We start from the raw sequence: 16,833 nt of genomic DNA on the forward strand, positions 1-16,833 counted from the left end.
TCTTTTCCATATATATTTTTTTTCTTTTCAATTTTTTTGCATTTACTCACAGTTTGTGGACTTCGTATAGTTTACTATATATACAACCATATTCTAATTAGGTTCTCTCCTCAGTCCCCTATACTCTCAAGCACTACTTGAAAGCACTTCCAAGTTTTCCGTAGGTTTTATAGGTTAAAAGAATAGAATTGTTATTAGCACGTCTAAAAAATCATCATTCACTTCTTGTTTTTGGTTTTATTTATTTATACTAGGATGTCAATAACAACTCTCTGAACAAACTATCAACAATGTTATTTTTCCGTAAAAGAGGGTCAATATAAAAGAACATTGTTACATGAAATACTTATATGTCGATGCATCAGTAGACTGTATTCTTATTGTATCAGTTATTATGATCAATTATTGTTATCTTCAATGTGACATATATTGTGCCCAACAAATGTAATTATCCAACATTATTGTGATTAAAGCTGTTTCCGATTGAATTGGTTTGTTTTATTTTTTTAACGGAATTTTTAGATTGAATAATTGTCTTTCACATAGGGTTTTGTTTGTTACCAAATTTCTAACACCCTATCTTTCTTTGCTGCCCAATTTTCTCGTTGCTTACACCCTACTACCTAAATCATCTCCGAATTCTCATCTTGCACGTTTCATAAATGAGAAAATTTCTACAAAAAAAAGGAAAGAAAACAACACTTTCCTAGAAGAAACTCTTGGCAAAAATAATAACAATTCAACCAAAACGCACCGTCTCGTATATTTTCTCCAAATCCTAGCCACATATCCTCTTATGAAACGATTGCGTGCTGAGCAATCTCACCGTGGAGCCCCATATGCATTCCCTCATCCCTCATCAAATCACGGTATAAGTTGCCATTGTCACACGCTGATACGCGTAACTCCGTCACTGGCCACGAGGCAAAGTAATTACATTTTCACGCATCGTTATCAATATAAATGAAATTGATTTTGATGTTATAATCTCATTTTTGATGTAAAATTCAAGCTTATGTGACCATGAAAACTAATAAGTGAGGAAAAGAACGAGAATCATGTAATTACATATTAAACGTGACTAATGCTTCATAAATACACAAATTATAACCTAAAACAATTAATGATAGGGGTGCAATTCGGGCGTGTTGGGCATGTTAGATGGTCAACTCAACCCTAATCCATTGTTTATAATTCGAGTTTGGGTTGTGTTCAGATTCATGTAGGTTTAGTCGGGTTCAGGTTGTATTTGGGTTCGAATTTTGGTTGGGTTCGGGCTAGCCGAATTCATCGAGTCCAATCTTATAACATTTTGTTTTGTATGATTTTTCAAAATTTGAACCAAATAACGTTAATATTAGTTAATATTTCATTTACACATCATCATCCACACAGAAGATAAAACAAACAACTTAGAGATTATGTCTAATGTTTCAACCATGCAAAGTTGAAATTAAATTACAAGACGTACACTAAAGCTTCAACCAAAATAAATGTAAAGGTAACACTATCATGCATTATCCATATGAAAATGGACAATAAAGAAGTATAGTCATTCCAAAACTTATACATAGCTTACATAATATGAAGTGAAATGAGTAATATGTGCACGAGCGAACTCGGACTCAAAATCAAGTTGAGCGTGGGTTGATGTCGAATTGGGCAGGTTTTTTCTTCATCCTAACCACATGATCGAATTTAAAATCGAGTTAAACATAAGCAAATTCGGGTTAACCTAACTCAATTTACATCCCTAATTAATAACATTATGTGACAGCTAGACAGCCGTACTAAACTAAACATCTCCACAGTCGACCCGGACATAATGGTCCATATTACGTAACCGAGTCCGAATATCCGAGTTTAATAGAGAAAGAAACAGTTGGAAGCCAACCAATGAGAGCGCACCACCTCGCCGCGCCTTCTCTCTCTGCGTTTGCTCACCGCCATTCGCTGGAGGAAGGCACGTGCGCGAATGCGAAAGTCGTCTTCTCTTTCGCGCTGCAAAGAAAATGACCTAACCCTCGCTCTCTCTCTCTCTCTCTCTCTCCCCTCCCCCTCTCTCTCTCTCCAATATCCCTCTCTCTTCTGAGAGGGGTTAACCCTTTTTCTCGAATTTGACCCGCGGATTCCCCTCTATTTACACTCCCTTGCCATCCCCCGCCGCCTAAATCTCCTAATGAAGCCTTGGAGTCTCGGCGCTTTGCGGTGATGGTGCTGATCTGGACCAATACGGCGTAGTTTTTGGTTCTGCGGCGGAGCTTCCAGTTTCTAGGGTCGGGGACGGCGGTGTTGGTCGTTCTGTAAATATGGAGAGATCTAATGGCACGGATTTCAGGGACTTGCTTGAGCGTTCCTCGTCAGGTCTGCTTTCGTCTTTTGCCTTCAAGATCAATTTTTTTTCCTCTCCCTTGCTTAAGAGGTTGTTTGGATGCTGAGAAAGTAGAAGGAAAGGAAACGAAAATCGTAAATATTTGAATGTCCTTTTGGTTCGAAGAATCTGAGGCGAAAATTGGCATGCGATTCTTATTTCCCCTTTCCAATCTTTTCTCACCAGAAAACGATAAGGGTTTTTGTTCTTCGACCTGCTTCCGTCGCTTGTTTGGGAGATTTGTATAGAAGTTGAAATTCGGAGTTTATGATTACTGTTTATGGATGTAAATTTTTGTTGCCCAACAATTTCTGCAGAGAGTTTACTCTCACAATCAAGTTTAGCCTAATTTTGATTTAAGGCTGTTTCGAGGCTGTATGATACCGATCAAGTTCTCATCTTGACTGAATTACGAGGCCTAGTTATGAGAAAGACTGAAAATTTGTCTGTCATTGTGGTTTGAATCGTATGCGAAATGAATAGTTGGGGTACCCGCTCTTCGGATTTTGCACAATGGCTTGATAATTGTTCTGTTTTAATATGCACTGCGCTATTAGCACTTAGTACCATGACTTTGATGATTCATTTTCGCAGCTTTACTTGTTTATGAACTGTTGAAATTAGCTCACTTTTTTCAGATGTCTTGATGATTCATTTTTGCAGCTTTACTTATTTATGAACTCTTGAAATTAGTGAAATTAGCTCTCTTTTTACGGATGTCTAACCTTTTTTTGTATTGTCATACAGAGAATAAACTCTTTGATGCGTCACAATATGAATTTTTTGGTCAAAATCTGGTGGACGAAGTTGAGTTGGGGGGTTTGGACGATGTGGAAGACAGGAAACCTTTATTCGGGCCTGCTGATAATGAGTACCATTTATTTGAGAAAGAAGAGGTTAGATTATCTTCACCCCACCACCACACCCCCCCCCCCCCAAAAGCTTACAATGGTCTGTAAGGCCAACAATGAAATAGTTTATTATGTTTAATTTGCACTTGTGTTCTTTTTGAAGCATTGTTTCACATGCTAAGTTATTCACTTACCCTTGAGCTGGTGTGCGTATATTTTTCTTTATTCATGCTGAGTACACTTAACACCTGACCTGATGCTATGTGCACCCATTTCCCTATCCTTTTTATTCCTTGTGATAAGCTTCATATTCGTTGTCTATTTAGTTTAATGAAATATGTTGCAGGTCCTTGAGCAATATAAAACATGTTTATTGACGTCAATCTTTCCTTTTGCATTAGGGTCTTGGTTTGGGATCTTTATCTGACGTCGATGATCTGGCAAGTACTTTTGCAAAGGTCAGCTTTCTTAACTTTGATGACTTCAAACAACTGAGTTTGTCTGCAATCAGTAACTGTTGGTCCACATCTTTTGTTTGACATGGTTTTTGAATGGAAGTTGTGTGGCTGTACTTATCGTTTAAAGATCTTAGTGACTGTTACCTGGTTTTTTCTTTTAGAAGTACTATTAATTTATATCTCTGGTATTGCATGCCTTTTGGTCCTGAATTCTTTTAAATCTTATCATTGTAAGCATGACATCCATTGAGAGATACTTCAATCCGTATGTTCTTGCATATTTATAGGCATAAATTTGCGCGAAATTATGAACTTTTTGGTCAGTACTGGAATATATGTATCCTTTTATTTGTTCTTTGCTGATGATATTTCATTGCAACAAAGTAAGACTGGAATGATTGAGCTATATTTGTCATCAGAGTCTTATCTGCCACTTGCTGGTACTTACAAATTACTAGGGATGGTTCTACCCTGTAAATGTGATGGTTTAAATGTAGCATATTATATTATTTCCCTCAGTTTTAACTCTATGGCCTATTTTGCACACACCACCCCCCCCCCCAACGAACTCTTAGTAGTGACGTAGTTTTTCTTTTGCATAGTTAAACAAAGTTGTAACAGGACCAAGACATCCAGGAGTTATTGGCGACAGAGGTTCAGGATCTTTTTCACGGGAAAGTGAGTAACTCTTAACTTTTGTCATCACATTATTGTGGTTCTTATTTTTGTTGCACGCATGCTTGCTCTGAAATTGTTCCTTTGTCCCGTATGCGATAATGCTTATAATCTTAGGTCATCTTATTTGAGCCAGTATCCGCTGGAAACGAGCCTCTATTGAAGTCTAATAAATAAGAAAAAGAAATTGTTGGATATGCATTCCACAGTTTTTGTTACCTCTGTTTAACATATATGATGTGTTTTAGCATTCCATAAACAATTTGTCAAATTGAAACATGAATGCACTCGTTGTAACAATATTAAAACTAGAACAGTCGTACAATTTTTGCTTAACAATTGTTTGCACATTATGCTTTATCATTGATTGATTTTTTAAGATCTAGATACTTGAGATTTAATTGCAAAAGATTGGATGGTATTGTTGCTTTGCATTGCAAAATGAGGCATTTGCTGATTTGCCCCCCAAACTTTTAAGGCACTCTCGTCTTCGGCAGCAAGCTTCTTCTTCTCTCCATGCTCCATGTGTTGGCGGCTGGAGCTTCACACCATCGACCCAATCCACGCCTTGGCAGAACGACCTGGAATTGAATGTTGGGTTTGGAGGTCGGAGGAGAAACAGAGAGAAATGTTTGGTTTGAGAAGTCAAACAGAGAAGAAATATGGGGAGTAGAAAACATGGGTGGAAGAAAAGGAAGAAGATAGAAGGTTTGGAGAAAATGGTGTTTTTGCCCTTTAAAGTTGATCATGTGGATAGCACGTGACATACTTAACAGAAGAATAGATGGAAAATTCAAAAATCCAACAGTGGGGTGGAAATTGACTAATTATGAGAGTTGAGGGGGGAAATTGGCCAATCCTTACCAGTTTGGGGGGCAAATTGACGAATACCTCTTGCAGAATAGAAGTAAGCAGGCTGAAAAACAGCAGCAGTTAGCTATAAGATAATTAAGATTCCAAGAGTTCACCTTTTGTCTATGGTCATTATACCACCCTCTCCTTTTATCGCTAGTTAATTTTTATCACCTCTTTGGTATCTTTTGATGTGCTTGATTTCTTCCATTTGTGAAGTATGTAATGTAGATATATCTTTCTCTGTACAATTTCCAATTGTCTGGATTATATTTTGGCTTCATCTAATGTGGTGTTTTCTTCAGGTTCATCAGCCACTGATTGGGCCCAAGACGGAGATTTCAATAACTGGTTAGATCAGCATATGTTTGATACAGAAATTTCACAGGAAGGAAAGAGGTGGTCTTCACAGCCCCAACCTTCTTCTGCTCGATTTTCAGAATCAAAACAGCAAAAGCCTTTGTACAGAACATCTTCATACCCAGACCAGCAGCCAGTCCAGCATCACTTCTCTAGTGAACCAATTGTACCGCCCAAGTCAGCATTCACATCATTCCCTCCTCCTGGAAACAAGTTCCCACAGGGTTCACCACATCAGCTGAATCTTTCTGCTCTTGCTGGTGGTTCCCAGTTGCCTTTTTCTGCACCAAACCTTTCACCTTTATCTAACTCTAATCTTCATATGGCCGGTTTACCTCTTGGGTTGCATTATGGAGGGAACATGCCTCAGTTTGTCAACCCTGGCCTTCCTTTCAATAGCAGGTCACAAAATCATTGGGTTACCCATGCTGGAGTATTGCACGGTGATCATTCCAGCCTCATAAACAATATATTGCAGCAACAGCTCCCTCATCAAAATGGACATATTTCCCCACAATTACTGTCAGCTCAGCAGCAGCAGCTACAACAGCAGAGATTGCACCACTCGGTTCAGCCATCAATGGCCCATTTTGCTGCAATGCAGTCTCAGTTTTATGGTACTCATCCTTCTTCATCACATAAGTCAATGCATGGGTTGTCCGACGTACGAGATCATAGACCGAAAAGAGGAAAACAACGTTTTTCTCAAGGCTCTGATGCTGGTAGTCAGAAAAGTGAGAGTGGGTGGATCCAGTTCAGGTCTAAGCACATGACATCTGAAGAGATAGAGAGTATTCTTAAAATGCAGCATGCAGCAACACATAGCAATGACCCCTATATTGATGATTACTACCACCAGGCAAGCCTTTCCAAAAAAGCAGCTGGCTTGCGGTTGAAACATCCTTTTTGCCCATCCCATCTTAGAGAGTCCCCCTCCCGAGGTCGTAATAGTACTGATCAGCATACTCATAGTTCTGTTGACGCTCTTGGGAGAATTCCCCTCGCTTCCATACGTAGGCCTCGCCCCCTCCTTGAAGTTGATCCTCCCCCTGGTTCTGGCGACGGCAAACAGGTCTCTGAGAAGCCTCTGGAGCAGGAACCCATGCTTGCTGCTAGAATTGCTATTGAGGATGGCCTTTGTCTCCTTCTTGATATTGATGACATTGATCGATTGCTACAACATGGTCAGCCCCAAGATGGTGGGGTTCAACTCAGGCGAAGACGGCAAATACTGCTAGAAGGGTTGGCGGCATCGCTTCAGCTTGTCGACCCACTTGGTAAAGGCAGCCACTCAGCGGGGCTGGCTCCAAAGGATGACCTTGTGTTCCTACGTATAGTTTCTCTTCCTAAGGGGCGCAAGCTCCTTTCTAGGTTTATTCAGCTTCTCTTCCCTGGTAGCGAGCTTGCCCGTATTGTCTGTATGACAGTTTTCCGTCATTTAAGGTTTTTGTATGGTGGTCTACCCTCTGATCCTGGAGCTGCTGAGACAACTACTAATCTTGCAAAGACAGTTTCTACATGTATAAATGGTGTGGATCTTCGTGCATTAAGTGCTTGTCTTGTTGCAGTAGTTTGTTCATCAGAGCAGCCACCGCTTCGACCCCTTGGAAGCCCTGCTGGAGATGGGGCCACTATTATTCTAAAATCTGTTCTTGAAAGGGCAACTGTACTCTTAAGTGACCCTCATGCTGCTGGAAGCTGTAGCATTTCTAACCGCACCCTTTGGCAGGCATCCTTTGATGAATTTTTTGGTCTGCTCACCAAGTATTGCCTGAGTAAGTATGAAACTATAGTACAATCAATATTTACACAGAGTCAGCAAAGTGCAGAAGTTATTGGTTCAGAGGCCACCAGGGCGATACATCGTGAAATTCCTGTGGAGCTTCTGCGTGCTAGTCTTCCTCACACAGATGAGCATCAGCGGAAGCTTTTGTCAGATTTTGCTCATCGATCAATGCCCATTTCTGGTCTTAATGCCCATGGCGGGAGCGGAGGTCAAATGAACTCTGAATCAGTGAGGGGATAATGGAGGACCTACAAGTTTTCTGAAAAAAAACATAATCCATCTTTGGCCGGCGATTCTTTGAGCGGAGGTCAGATTCTTTAACAAAGTGAATCTGCTTGGAACGTGGCCGGCTGGGGTGTGCCAGGGATAGTGCCTGCGTGCGTGCATCCCCAATGAAGTAATTTTAAAGGCTTTGCTTTTATTTGTTGCTTAACTTTTTACTGTTTCGAAGGTCAAGAAAACATGCGATGCTCGGTTTGATGATGAATTGATAGTCATGCATAAGAAAAATGTGTAATGTGATGGGGTTCTGTCTGTATAGGACGGGGAGTTTGGAGTGTGGAAGTATTGTTCTTCTGGGGAGCTTTTATTTTGGTGGCTCTGTGTTGAACTGGAAGCATAGGGATAGAGATAATGTACAGGGTGTAGTCTTACAGAACCTTCAAAACTCCTTTTGCTCCATCTCTCTCTCTCTCTCATTTTCTCCCATATTTCAAATTCAGTTATGTATCTGTCTCTCTGTTAGCAACTTATTAGCATCCACATTAATTTGTGTGTTTTTGTTCTTCTTTTCGAAAGGGAGCGACCGAATCGGGCGTCACCAGGTTGGTAAGGATAGAAAGCTGAAGGTGTTGAAGGTCATAATTGTACTATGTGATCATTCGTGCGTCTATGTAGATAATTTTCAATTTAAAATATAAATGTAGTGTTTTTTAGCATATTGGGTGTAAAGAAAACAATAATTTGACTATATGTATATGAACAGAAAATTAGAGCATTAGTTTCTAGAATATTTTTGAAAACCCGAACTAGACTGAACCAGATTGAAATTGAACAGAATTATTTTTCTGTTAATTCGAACCAAGTTATTTTGGTTCAGCTTCGGTTTGAGATTTAGGATACCGTCACCGCAATGGAGTTTAACAACCAAATTGAGGATGGAATGGTGTGGTTCCTCCACGCTTAGGATACCAGAATATCGAACCATGACGGAAGAAAGGCATGAAAGAACTGTGAGGCCCAAATTCTTGATTGGAGGGGACACTACTCTGCCCTTCCATCCTCTAGATAAATAGAGGGGAGAGCAGAGTTTTTGGTTCGTCATGTTGTTAAAGAGTTGAACAATGATTTTTACTGTTGTCAATGAGTTGAACAATAAAAATAGACAGCGAGTGCCTGATTGAATTGATCCGGTCATGTAGGAACAATGTTCAAGTTTACCGGTCCATTAGAATGCCTCAACGGTATACATCACCGCACCTTCACTTGACACCTATCGTAACGCAATGATGAATGGCTCGCCTCGTCGCGACTGACTTCTCAAAACTTCCCTCGCTCCATCCCGTAGGGCACAAAACCCATCGCTGCAGAGATCCATGAAACGGTCGAGCCAGGTAAGCAGTGGATTACTTGTCCAGATACGAGTATGGAAAAAAATGGTTAAAAAGTTGAGGCAAGTCGAAGATTTGAAGTGCATGGGGAATGTTGCAGAGGTCGCCCTCCCAACAGCTTCAGTCCAGGAAAGACCTATCGAACCAACTGTACGCATAATTAATCAAACCTGATATGAAAAGGACACTCACTACGTTAATTATGTATATTGCTTTTGGCACTGATTACTTTCCAGGGATATAGGTCAAACTTCATAAAAACCAATGTCGTTCACAACTTAACTTGCATGAAATCAGCTGCCAAGGTGATAGTGTCGTAAATCATTAATACAATGCTATATGGGGAAGCTATGATTTGGGCTTAATTCGAGCCCTAATTTTGCGGTTACTTGTCGGCTTACTTGGAAGTGGAGATTTGCATGGGAATGAATAGTCGTGATCCTAACTGCGGTGAAGGGCCGCCGGAGATTTGCATGGGAGAGGTTCCTGGGAAGTATTTTCCACTTTTCAATTTCAAAAAAAAAAAAATTAAATAAAATTATTTCACGTTGAAATTAAATATTTTAAACAAATAAGAATTTGTAATCCTCGAGTAATATAACAATCAACTCGATATAAAAACAAAAACTATTTCAACCGTCAAGAACGTGAAAGTCTCTCGGTTAAAGGAGGTTGGTGCTCCATTGCTGCCGATCTCTTCCTCATCGTCCAAAATGCGGCGTAGTATCGGTTCTGCAAGGAAAAAACGGACCTTAAGATTATCAAAAGCAGCAAAGATTTTAAAAGAACAACTCAGTTTTAAACAGGTTTCAAATCTAAAATTTCTGGGATTCGAGGAGTAACATACTCAGAGATCCAGTTTCGAGATTACAACATGAAAGTGGAATAAAGAATTGTAAGGAAGAACAAGAAAAGCCACATCACATGGTACTACGTACTTGCATCATTGACCTAGGATTTGTAGTGTAGGTTGTCTCAACGGTACTTTCTTTCTGCGGTTCACGAACAAGGCAATTTATACAGTTATGATCATCCAATGACGCTTAAGCAACACAATAGAATTGGAATGAACTTACCTCGAAATGAAATCCGTAGTGCAAAGCAACCCTCTTCACATCCTCCAAACTCAGTTCAACAGATATTTCCTAAAACAAAACAATAAAAACAATTTTAAAGAGAATATAGGGCTCCCTCAGAGAGCACGCGAGCAAACGAAATGCTTAAATGGAAGGAAGCTTACATCTTGCCCATAGACATCCGCAAAGTGATAAAGTAGGGGACCCAGATTTATCCAAACCTGTCATCGAATCAATTAAGGATTAATGAAGTGATCAGACAGCGGAACACAAATTGAAGCCACCATGACTGATTGAGGAACTTACACCGCCGTCTTTCAAGATTCTTGATATGATTTCAATGTATTCAATAATGTTGTGCGCGGTATCAATAAAGAAACAGGTCACAACCGCATCCCAGACACCTGTACGTTCCACAAATATCTCCATGAGAAATACTACAGAGGTTATTTATGCAATTTCCTAGAGTGCATCCCAGTCTCAATCTTTCAAAGGTAATTTCCTCAGCAGTAAAGCAACGTTAGCAAATTAAATTTGCTTCGCCATGAACTGTCTAAGTTTGCTTTGTCAATCTGTTTGACCAGGTTTTTCTTATTATAAATTGCCCCTAAATTTACTTTGGAAATTGACTTTGTCAATCTTTGTGACACGAGATTCATTTAGGTCTCCTCACAAAGATCGTATCAATATTTAAACGCTGTGAATGGGAAGCAAGAAATTTATTTTATCTCACCCAGATGTGTTTATACAGACAAGGCAACTACCTGTTGAAACCTATATTAGCCTACATTCAGCATTCTGTATGTCATTTTCTGTTTATTATTTCCCCACCAGCGGGTTGAAAGTCGTCCTGACTTGCTGTCTCAGGTTATCAACACAAGACCTTAACAATTTAAGACCACCCGTCACTATGCAGAAGCAACTTGCCACATTATACACCTTATAACAAATGGATTACCACAGGTTAAATGCAATGGAAAATTTCTTACAATATTTGCTACTACTAGGTGCTCAAAATATCAAGTGTTCATTAGCATCAATCAAATGTTTGAATATAAGAAACCCATATTTTCTTACCTACTTGGCTTGGATCGTTGTAAACCTCAACAAAGTCACCACCGCACATAGAAAATCCTTCAGTAATCCCTGCACTGTTTGAAAGAAAACCTACAATTATTGGAAAACAAATCCTAATAGAAGCTTTTATGAAAAGAAAATAGGATTCATATATTAAAAAATAAGAAGAAAAGCATGTTATCTCTTTCTAGGACAGCGATAAAAAATAAAAAAAGGATATTGAAGAGTATAGAGTATATTAAACTACAATCTATTTCAATGATTCATGGATAAACGCCTTAAAAGTATTTAGAGAACTGAAAGTATGTCAGAAACGCTTTTGTAACAAATGAATTAGCAGCATCAGTACCTAGCTGGATGAATATCTGGTACTGGAACGGGACGAAGTTGGTCACTATCTGAAAGTGAATTGCAATTGCTGTGGATCCAAGGATATATTGTCCACTCCCCAGCAGTTTGGCAACTGATTAACCAAACAAAAACATCTAAGAAAAGAAAACATAGAATACAAAATTAAAATGAAATATATCGGAAAAAGAATCTATTGCCAACCATTGAAAACTCTCTTCCATGGTCAGAAAAAGGATTTCTTTTTCGTGATAGCAAGATGATTAAAGACCGTTTAAGGTGAGATGTAATGACATGCTTACTGATTAAGAATAAAATTCGAACATATCATCATGTAGTATGAAAATTCATTTCCCTGACTTATAAAACCTGTATAAAATATGAGAAATAATAAACATGAGTATGAATATGTTATAATCGAATTCTTAGCAAACAAACAACGTATGCACACCTAGACACGAGATTTCCAAAGCCAGCCGCCCAAGTCCAGCACCAGGAACCAAACAGGCAGGAGGACTGTTAAAAAATAATTATGATTATCGTACACAGTAAACTAGTAAAGTACTTGGAAAAAAAAAAAAAAAAACACTCGCTCGATAAGAAACAGTAATCTGATAATTGCAATGGTTAAGAAACGATACAAGCACAACCAACAGAATAACATTACCTTTCGTTAGAGCGATTAGCAAAAAGTGCATCAAGTTCTTCTAATATAGGCTTGTAGCACTGATCACGTTCTTTCTGTCCCTGTATTTTATATAATTACAAGCTCAAGTAAAACTGGGAATCACAGATAAGATATCCTCGAGCACAGAAATCAATGATAAATCATGAGATACCTCTGCCGCCCAGTCTCTAACTATGTTCCGTACTACACAACGAACCTGTAGCAAGGGTAAAAGAAATTTTGATAAATTAAACCAAAATTTTTATTACTTGTATTTCTTATTGCTTAAAGGGAAGACAAGTAGTCTCATAGAACCAGATATCCAACACATGAGAAGCAACATACCTTATCAACATCAACTAATGGAACATGTAATTGTAATGATGGATCCAACCATGTCCGAGTTGGTGAGGATACCTGAACATGTATCACAAAGAAAGCCACAATTTTAATAGAAAATTTTGGCCACTTTCTGAAAAATTAAACTACAAAAAGAGACAGACACCTACTCAAATAAGTTGTAAATTAAAGCTATAAAGAAACAAAAAATCTTACATCTCCATTGGAATCAATGGCATCATTCTCACAACAGTTCTGTGTCTCTTTGTCATATTCCACGCCTAGAGCGTGTCTATCGGTCATGGACTCACGATGACCATTTTTGTCTACCTCCTGTGGTTATCTACAGAGGTCAAATTTCTGATGAAAAAAGACATATGAAGAGAAATATACATTTAATTCTCATTAATGAAAAGCTAACATGGTCGTGTAAGTGTTGCAGAAACCTTATTCGTAGTCACTATTGGTGAACTGCACACTGTATTGCTCCCTTCCCCATAACAGGCCTGATCTGAATTGGAGGTATGCAATCTTTTGCTAGCACAGGTAGACCGAGAAGAGAAAACATTATTTACTCCAGAAACATCGTGATTATTCGGGATGTTTTCAAGATGTGGTCCATCACAGACATCTATGTCCTGGCTCAAATCAAGTGGGGGTTCAAATGCCTGCAATGTAATATAAAAGTGGGGAAACAAAAAAAGTCAAGATACCTTAATACCAATTAGACCAGTATGAGGAATCGCTCACATAATGTCAGTCCTTTGAGAAGCATGAAGTGTCGCGATGTCAAAAGGTCATTGGAATATCATCAAACAAACTTCTATTGAAAGAAAAATAGATAAGAAGGAAGTCGGAACTAACCTGAAGCATGTTAAAAATGAAATATGAATTTGCAGAGATGCACCTGCAGAATTAACAAGTCTGACCCATTACAAATCTCGAAAATCTATTTTATCAATCATGTATTCAAAAAGAAAGACCTAGGATGTTTTACAGATTTTTTTTTTTAAAAAAAAACGCTATTATCTTGGTCGTCACAATACTCTAGAATATTCAGTAAATTGTCAGAAAATTTCATCACATTAACCTTGAGATTAGATTTTGAGTTAATATGAAGTTTTACTAGGTTCACTGTTAACTCTAGATCATAGGTACTTTGCCTACACATTTTACAGTTTAAATTAAAACCAAAGATATGCCAGTAATTGGTGTAATATCCAAATTTTAGAAACTTGAAATTAATGTAATGAGAAAATAGTCAAGAAAACTTTACCGTCTTAGTCTTTGAAACTTCAATGGGTAGTGGGATAATAGAGCCTGCAGTATCAAGAGAGATCGTTAGAAACAAAAAAGATGGTGAAATACCAATTTGGTTACTATATCCAAGTTCCTAAACATATGAAGGCTCTTATAGTAGTATACCTTATGGGCAGGTGGAAGCAATCTAAAAGATCTTTCATACCGTCTCACGTCCTCTTCTGACGCCTCCGGGTAGCTGCATTCAGATTGAGGGGACATTATTCAAACTATACGAACATATTTGATATCTCTGTGAAAATTGAACAAAATAAGCTATCGCACCAACAGAATAATCAAAAGGTTCATAATTTCCGAAATTCGAGCCATAAAGTTTAAGAATTTATACACAATCTAATAGAGCAGAATGTAAAAAACAGATATTCCAGCTGACTATATGACAATCACAGCAGCCTTTTTTTTCTTTCCAAAAATTCAAATATTTCGACTGTTTACAAGAAAAATTAAATCTTTTGATATTGAACGAACAAAATTAGCGAAAGTATTAGGCTTTTACAATCATAGATGCAAATTAAATAAATCCCAAATCATTGAATTCAAACTTGAGAGAGAGAGAGAGCGAGAGAGAGCGAGAGGGAGAGGGAGAAGGGTACTTGAGGTAGGCGCTGATGATGCGCCTGAGGGACTTGATTTCGAGAGCTTCTTCGAGCTTCCTCTGGCGACGTCGTTCGTCATCTTCGTCCTCAACTCCTCCTCCTGCTAATGGATGCATATCTCTGCTGTCGTCGGCTCTGACTGACAGAATACTGACAGGAACACCCTGGTGTTTGTTCCAACAACTGATGAGAGTACTTCGACTCCTCACGTAGTCAGTCAAACAGGATGAGTTACGCATCATTGAATACATATAAAGGGCCGAGCCCAGCATGAAACACAATCTTAAGTTGACCAACCCATTAGTACCTGTTAATTGGGGGGTCTGATAAAGAGTTGGATATTAGATGTTTGGGCTTTTCATATTTAAGATTTGACGGAATTTTAGGTTGACCAACTCATTAGTTCCTCATAATTTATGGGTCGAGCCGCCCTCACTTCTGTTCATTTCATCAATCTGCTTCTCACTTCTGTCCTTAATTATATCACTTCGTACTTCGTTGTGTTAAACTGTGTCCCATCTTCCTCACATCTTATAGTCTTTGGTTGTCAATGTTTTCCTCACCTCGAGTATTACACCAAACACAAATTAAAAAGTCGGTCAAAATCCTATCTTTATAGGTTATAGTGCCCTGCACACAACGTTGTCTTGATTCGATTTTTCTTGATTTCATTTGCGTAAAGAGTACAATATATAAGTATACAATGTTTGTTCATACAATGAAATACATACAATGGCTATCTACAACGGCTCAAAAAAGGAATACTTACATACAATGGCCAAGTTCAATGGCTAGAAAACTACGAAAAATAAACATTATTAAAAGTGGTTAAAACGCAGTGCATCACTATGAGTTCTTATGAAAAAGATACATGAATTGATCTCTAATATTAATTAAACTGCACCTAAAATAATAAAATAATATTTGATGAGACATAGTACTAGTTTGGTACTAATGTGCTTTTATAAAAAGTGGGTATAAAAAAAAAGCTGAGCTAAAAAAGGTATTTGGTAAACACTTAAAACAGCTTATTTTCACAGTTTTGGACGGAAAAAAAGCTGAAAACGTGAAGCAGCAAAAATGAGTTTATTCTCACAGCATAGCAGAATCAGTTTTTTTTTCAAAGCACATCAATACGAAACCAGCCTATAGTCATAGGTTGGCGGTGGAGTTGTATGGAGAAGCTGCTTGACTTCTTTGCCTTCTCTTTTGGAGAAAGCTTTGAAGAGACCTCTTCAGGGACACACCTGGAGGCCCATAAATTTGAGAGTGCAAGGCAAGCAATGCTGCGCTGGACCACATTGATCTGTCTCTTCCTTCCATTTCTCTAGCTGCCAACAAAATTATGGCCCTAGCCTACACCAGATAAACTTAACATATCAGATTGTCTGGTAACTCTTTGTCGTTAAAGTTTTCGTTTGAAAAAAAAAGTTCAAAGCTTATCTTAAATTGAAATCCTAATTGTCCTTCGAAAACATGGTCAAGATCGAAATCATTCTATTCAGATGTACCAAAAACATGAAAAAAAATTAAAAACAATAATAATTGACTACTGATTAATAACACTTATGTTGGGTTCACAGGGTTGGGCTCAAGCTACTTGTTGACTAACACTTCTGTTGCACATCCTCTTTTCTACCCAGAACTTTTTTAGTTTTGAAACCATTCCTTATGGCACAACTCTGATTGTTCTGTTCCTTTCATTTCTGAGTTTCCTCTTCTGTTTTTTGTTTGATACAATGTTGTCATATAGCATTGACTCTCATATATATATCGGAAAATCTACAATACCACGTTACATTGAATGCAACATGAAATAAAAGAGTGAGATATAAAGAAACGGATCATATTCACACACATTGGAGAGAACCTACAGTTTTTTTCCCTAAAAATGCAAACCTATTTCATACAATACACGAAGTACCTGAAGTTCCGTCACGTCGCTAACAAAAACTTGTCCATTATGGAAAATCGTAATTTGTTCTTCGCTCCGAATTGAGTCACCCCTAACAAAGATTAGAGGGAAAGCAAAGAGATATCAGGGAAGTCTCTTTCCGGTTTCCAAAAGAGACATCAACAAGCAAACCCAAACAGATAGAATTAATCATTTGTTTGGTCATTTCAATTTTTCGGCATGATATATCAAAAGCAATCTCTTATAAAACCAAAAGGAAAGGGCTATGTTTTCGAAATCGTCCATACACACGCACAAACTGATCATAACTTATCATCCATTAATGTAAGTGTGAATTTCATCGTCAATCTTATACATCCACGGCTAGGAATCACTTATGTGCGTGTGAATTCGGAAAAATATCATAGCATTTCGGGCATGAAAACATTGATGAACTTACGTTGGAGTTTTGTGAGAATCCGACTGTGGTTCAGAAGTGGCCATCGGAGAAAGTTGAACGTACGAGCTGCACTCCGTTTCCGATAGCCGCCAG

At 38.3% G+C, this 16,833-nt stretch overlaps 3 protein-coding genes across 3 annotated transcripts; 1 reads left to right on the forward strand and 2 right to left on the reverse strand.

Annotated features, from left to right (window-relative positions):
• Positions 1-1,980: 1,980 nt before the first annotated feature.
• On the forward strand, positions 1,981-8,084 carry LOC137707603 (protein PAT1 homolog 1-like). Its single transcript, XM_068446508.1, has 5 exons — positions 1,981-2,364; positions 3,119-3,267; positions 3,624-3,680; positions 4,283-4,358; positions 5,513-8,084. Exons 1-5 carry the CDS (start codon positions 2,310-2,312, stop codon positions 7,591-7,593), a joined length of 2,418 nt encoding a protein of 805 aa, XP_068302609.1. The 5' UTR covers positions 1,981-2,309; the 3' UTR covers positions 7,594-8,084.
• A 1,083-nt stretch (positions 8,085-9,167) lies between these two features.
• On the reverse strand, positions 9,168-14,603 carry LOC137708075 (uncharacterized). Its single transcript, XM_068447060.1, has 18 exons — positions 14,384-14,603; positions 13,896-13,968; positions 13,747-13,790; positions 13,335-13,377; positions 12,917-13,138; positions 12,687-12,803; positions 12,477-12,548; positions 12,304-12,348; positions 12,132-12,211; positions 11,916-11,980; positions 11,767-11,833; positions 11,466-11,579; positions 11,117-11,190; positions 10,346-10,443; positions 10,204-10,260; positions 10,040-10,108; positions 9,902-9,955; positions 9,168-9,695 (listed from the first exon to the last, which is right to left on the reverse strand). The coding sequence occupies exons 1-18, from the start codon at positions 14,500-14,502 to the stop codon at positions 9,603-9,605; spliced, it is 1,506 nt and encodes a 501-aa protein (XP_068303161.1). The 5' UTR covers positions 14,503-14,603; the 3' UTR covers positions 9,168-9,602.
• A 918-nt stretch (positions 14,604-15,521) lies between these two features.
• On the reverse strand, positions 15,522-16,833 carry LOC137749441 (protein TIFY 5A-like). The gene is made up of 3 exons (XM_068489536.1): positions 16,741-16,833; positions 16,311-16,392; positions 15,522-15,742 (listed from the first exon to the last, which is right to left on the reverse strand). The coding sequence occupies exons 1-3, from the start codon at positions 16,782-16,784 to the stop codon at positions 15,539-15,541; spliced, it is 330 nt and encodes a 109-aa protein (XP_068345637.1). The 5' UTR covers positions 16,785-16,833; the 3' UTR covers positions 15,522-15,538.

Source organism: Pyrus communis, chromosome 11 (assembly GCF_963583255.1).
Source record: "Pyrus communis chromosome 11, drPyrComm1.1, whole genome shotgun sequence".
NCBI lineage: Eukaryota > Viridiplantae > Streptophyta > Magnoliopsida > Rosales > Rosaceae > Pyrus > Pyrus communis.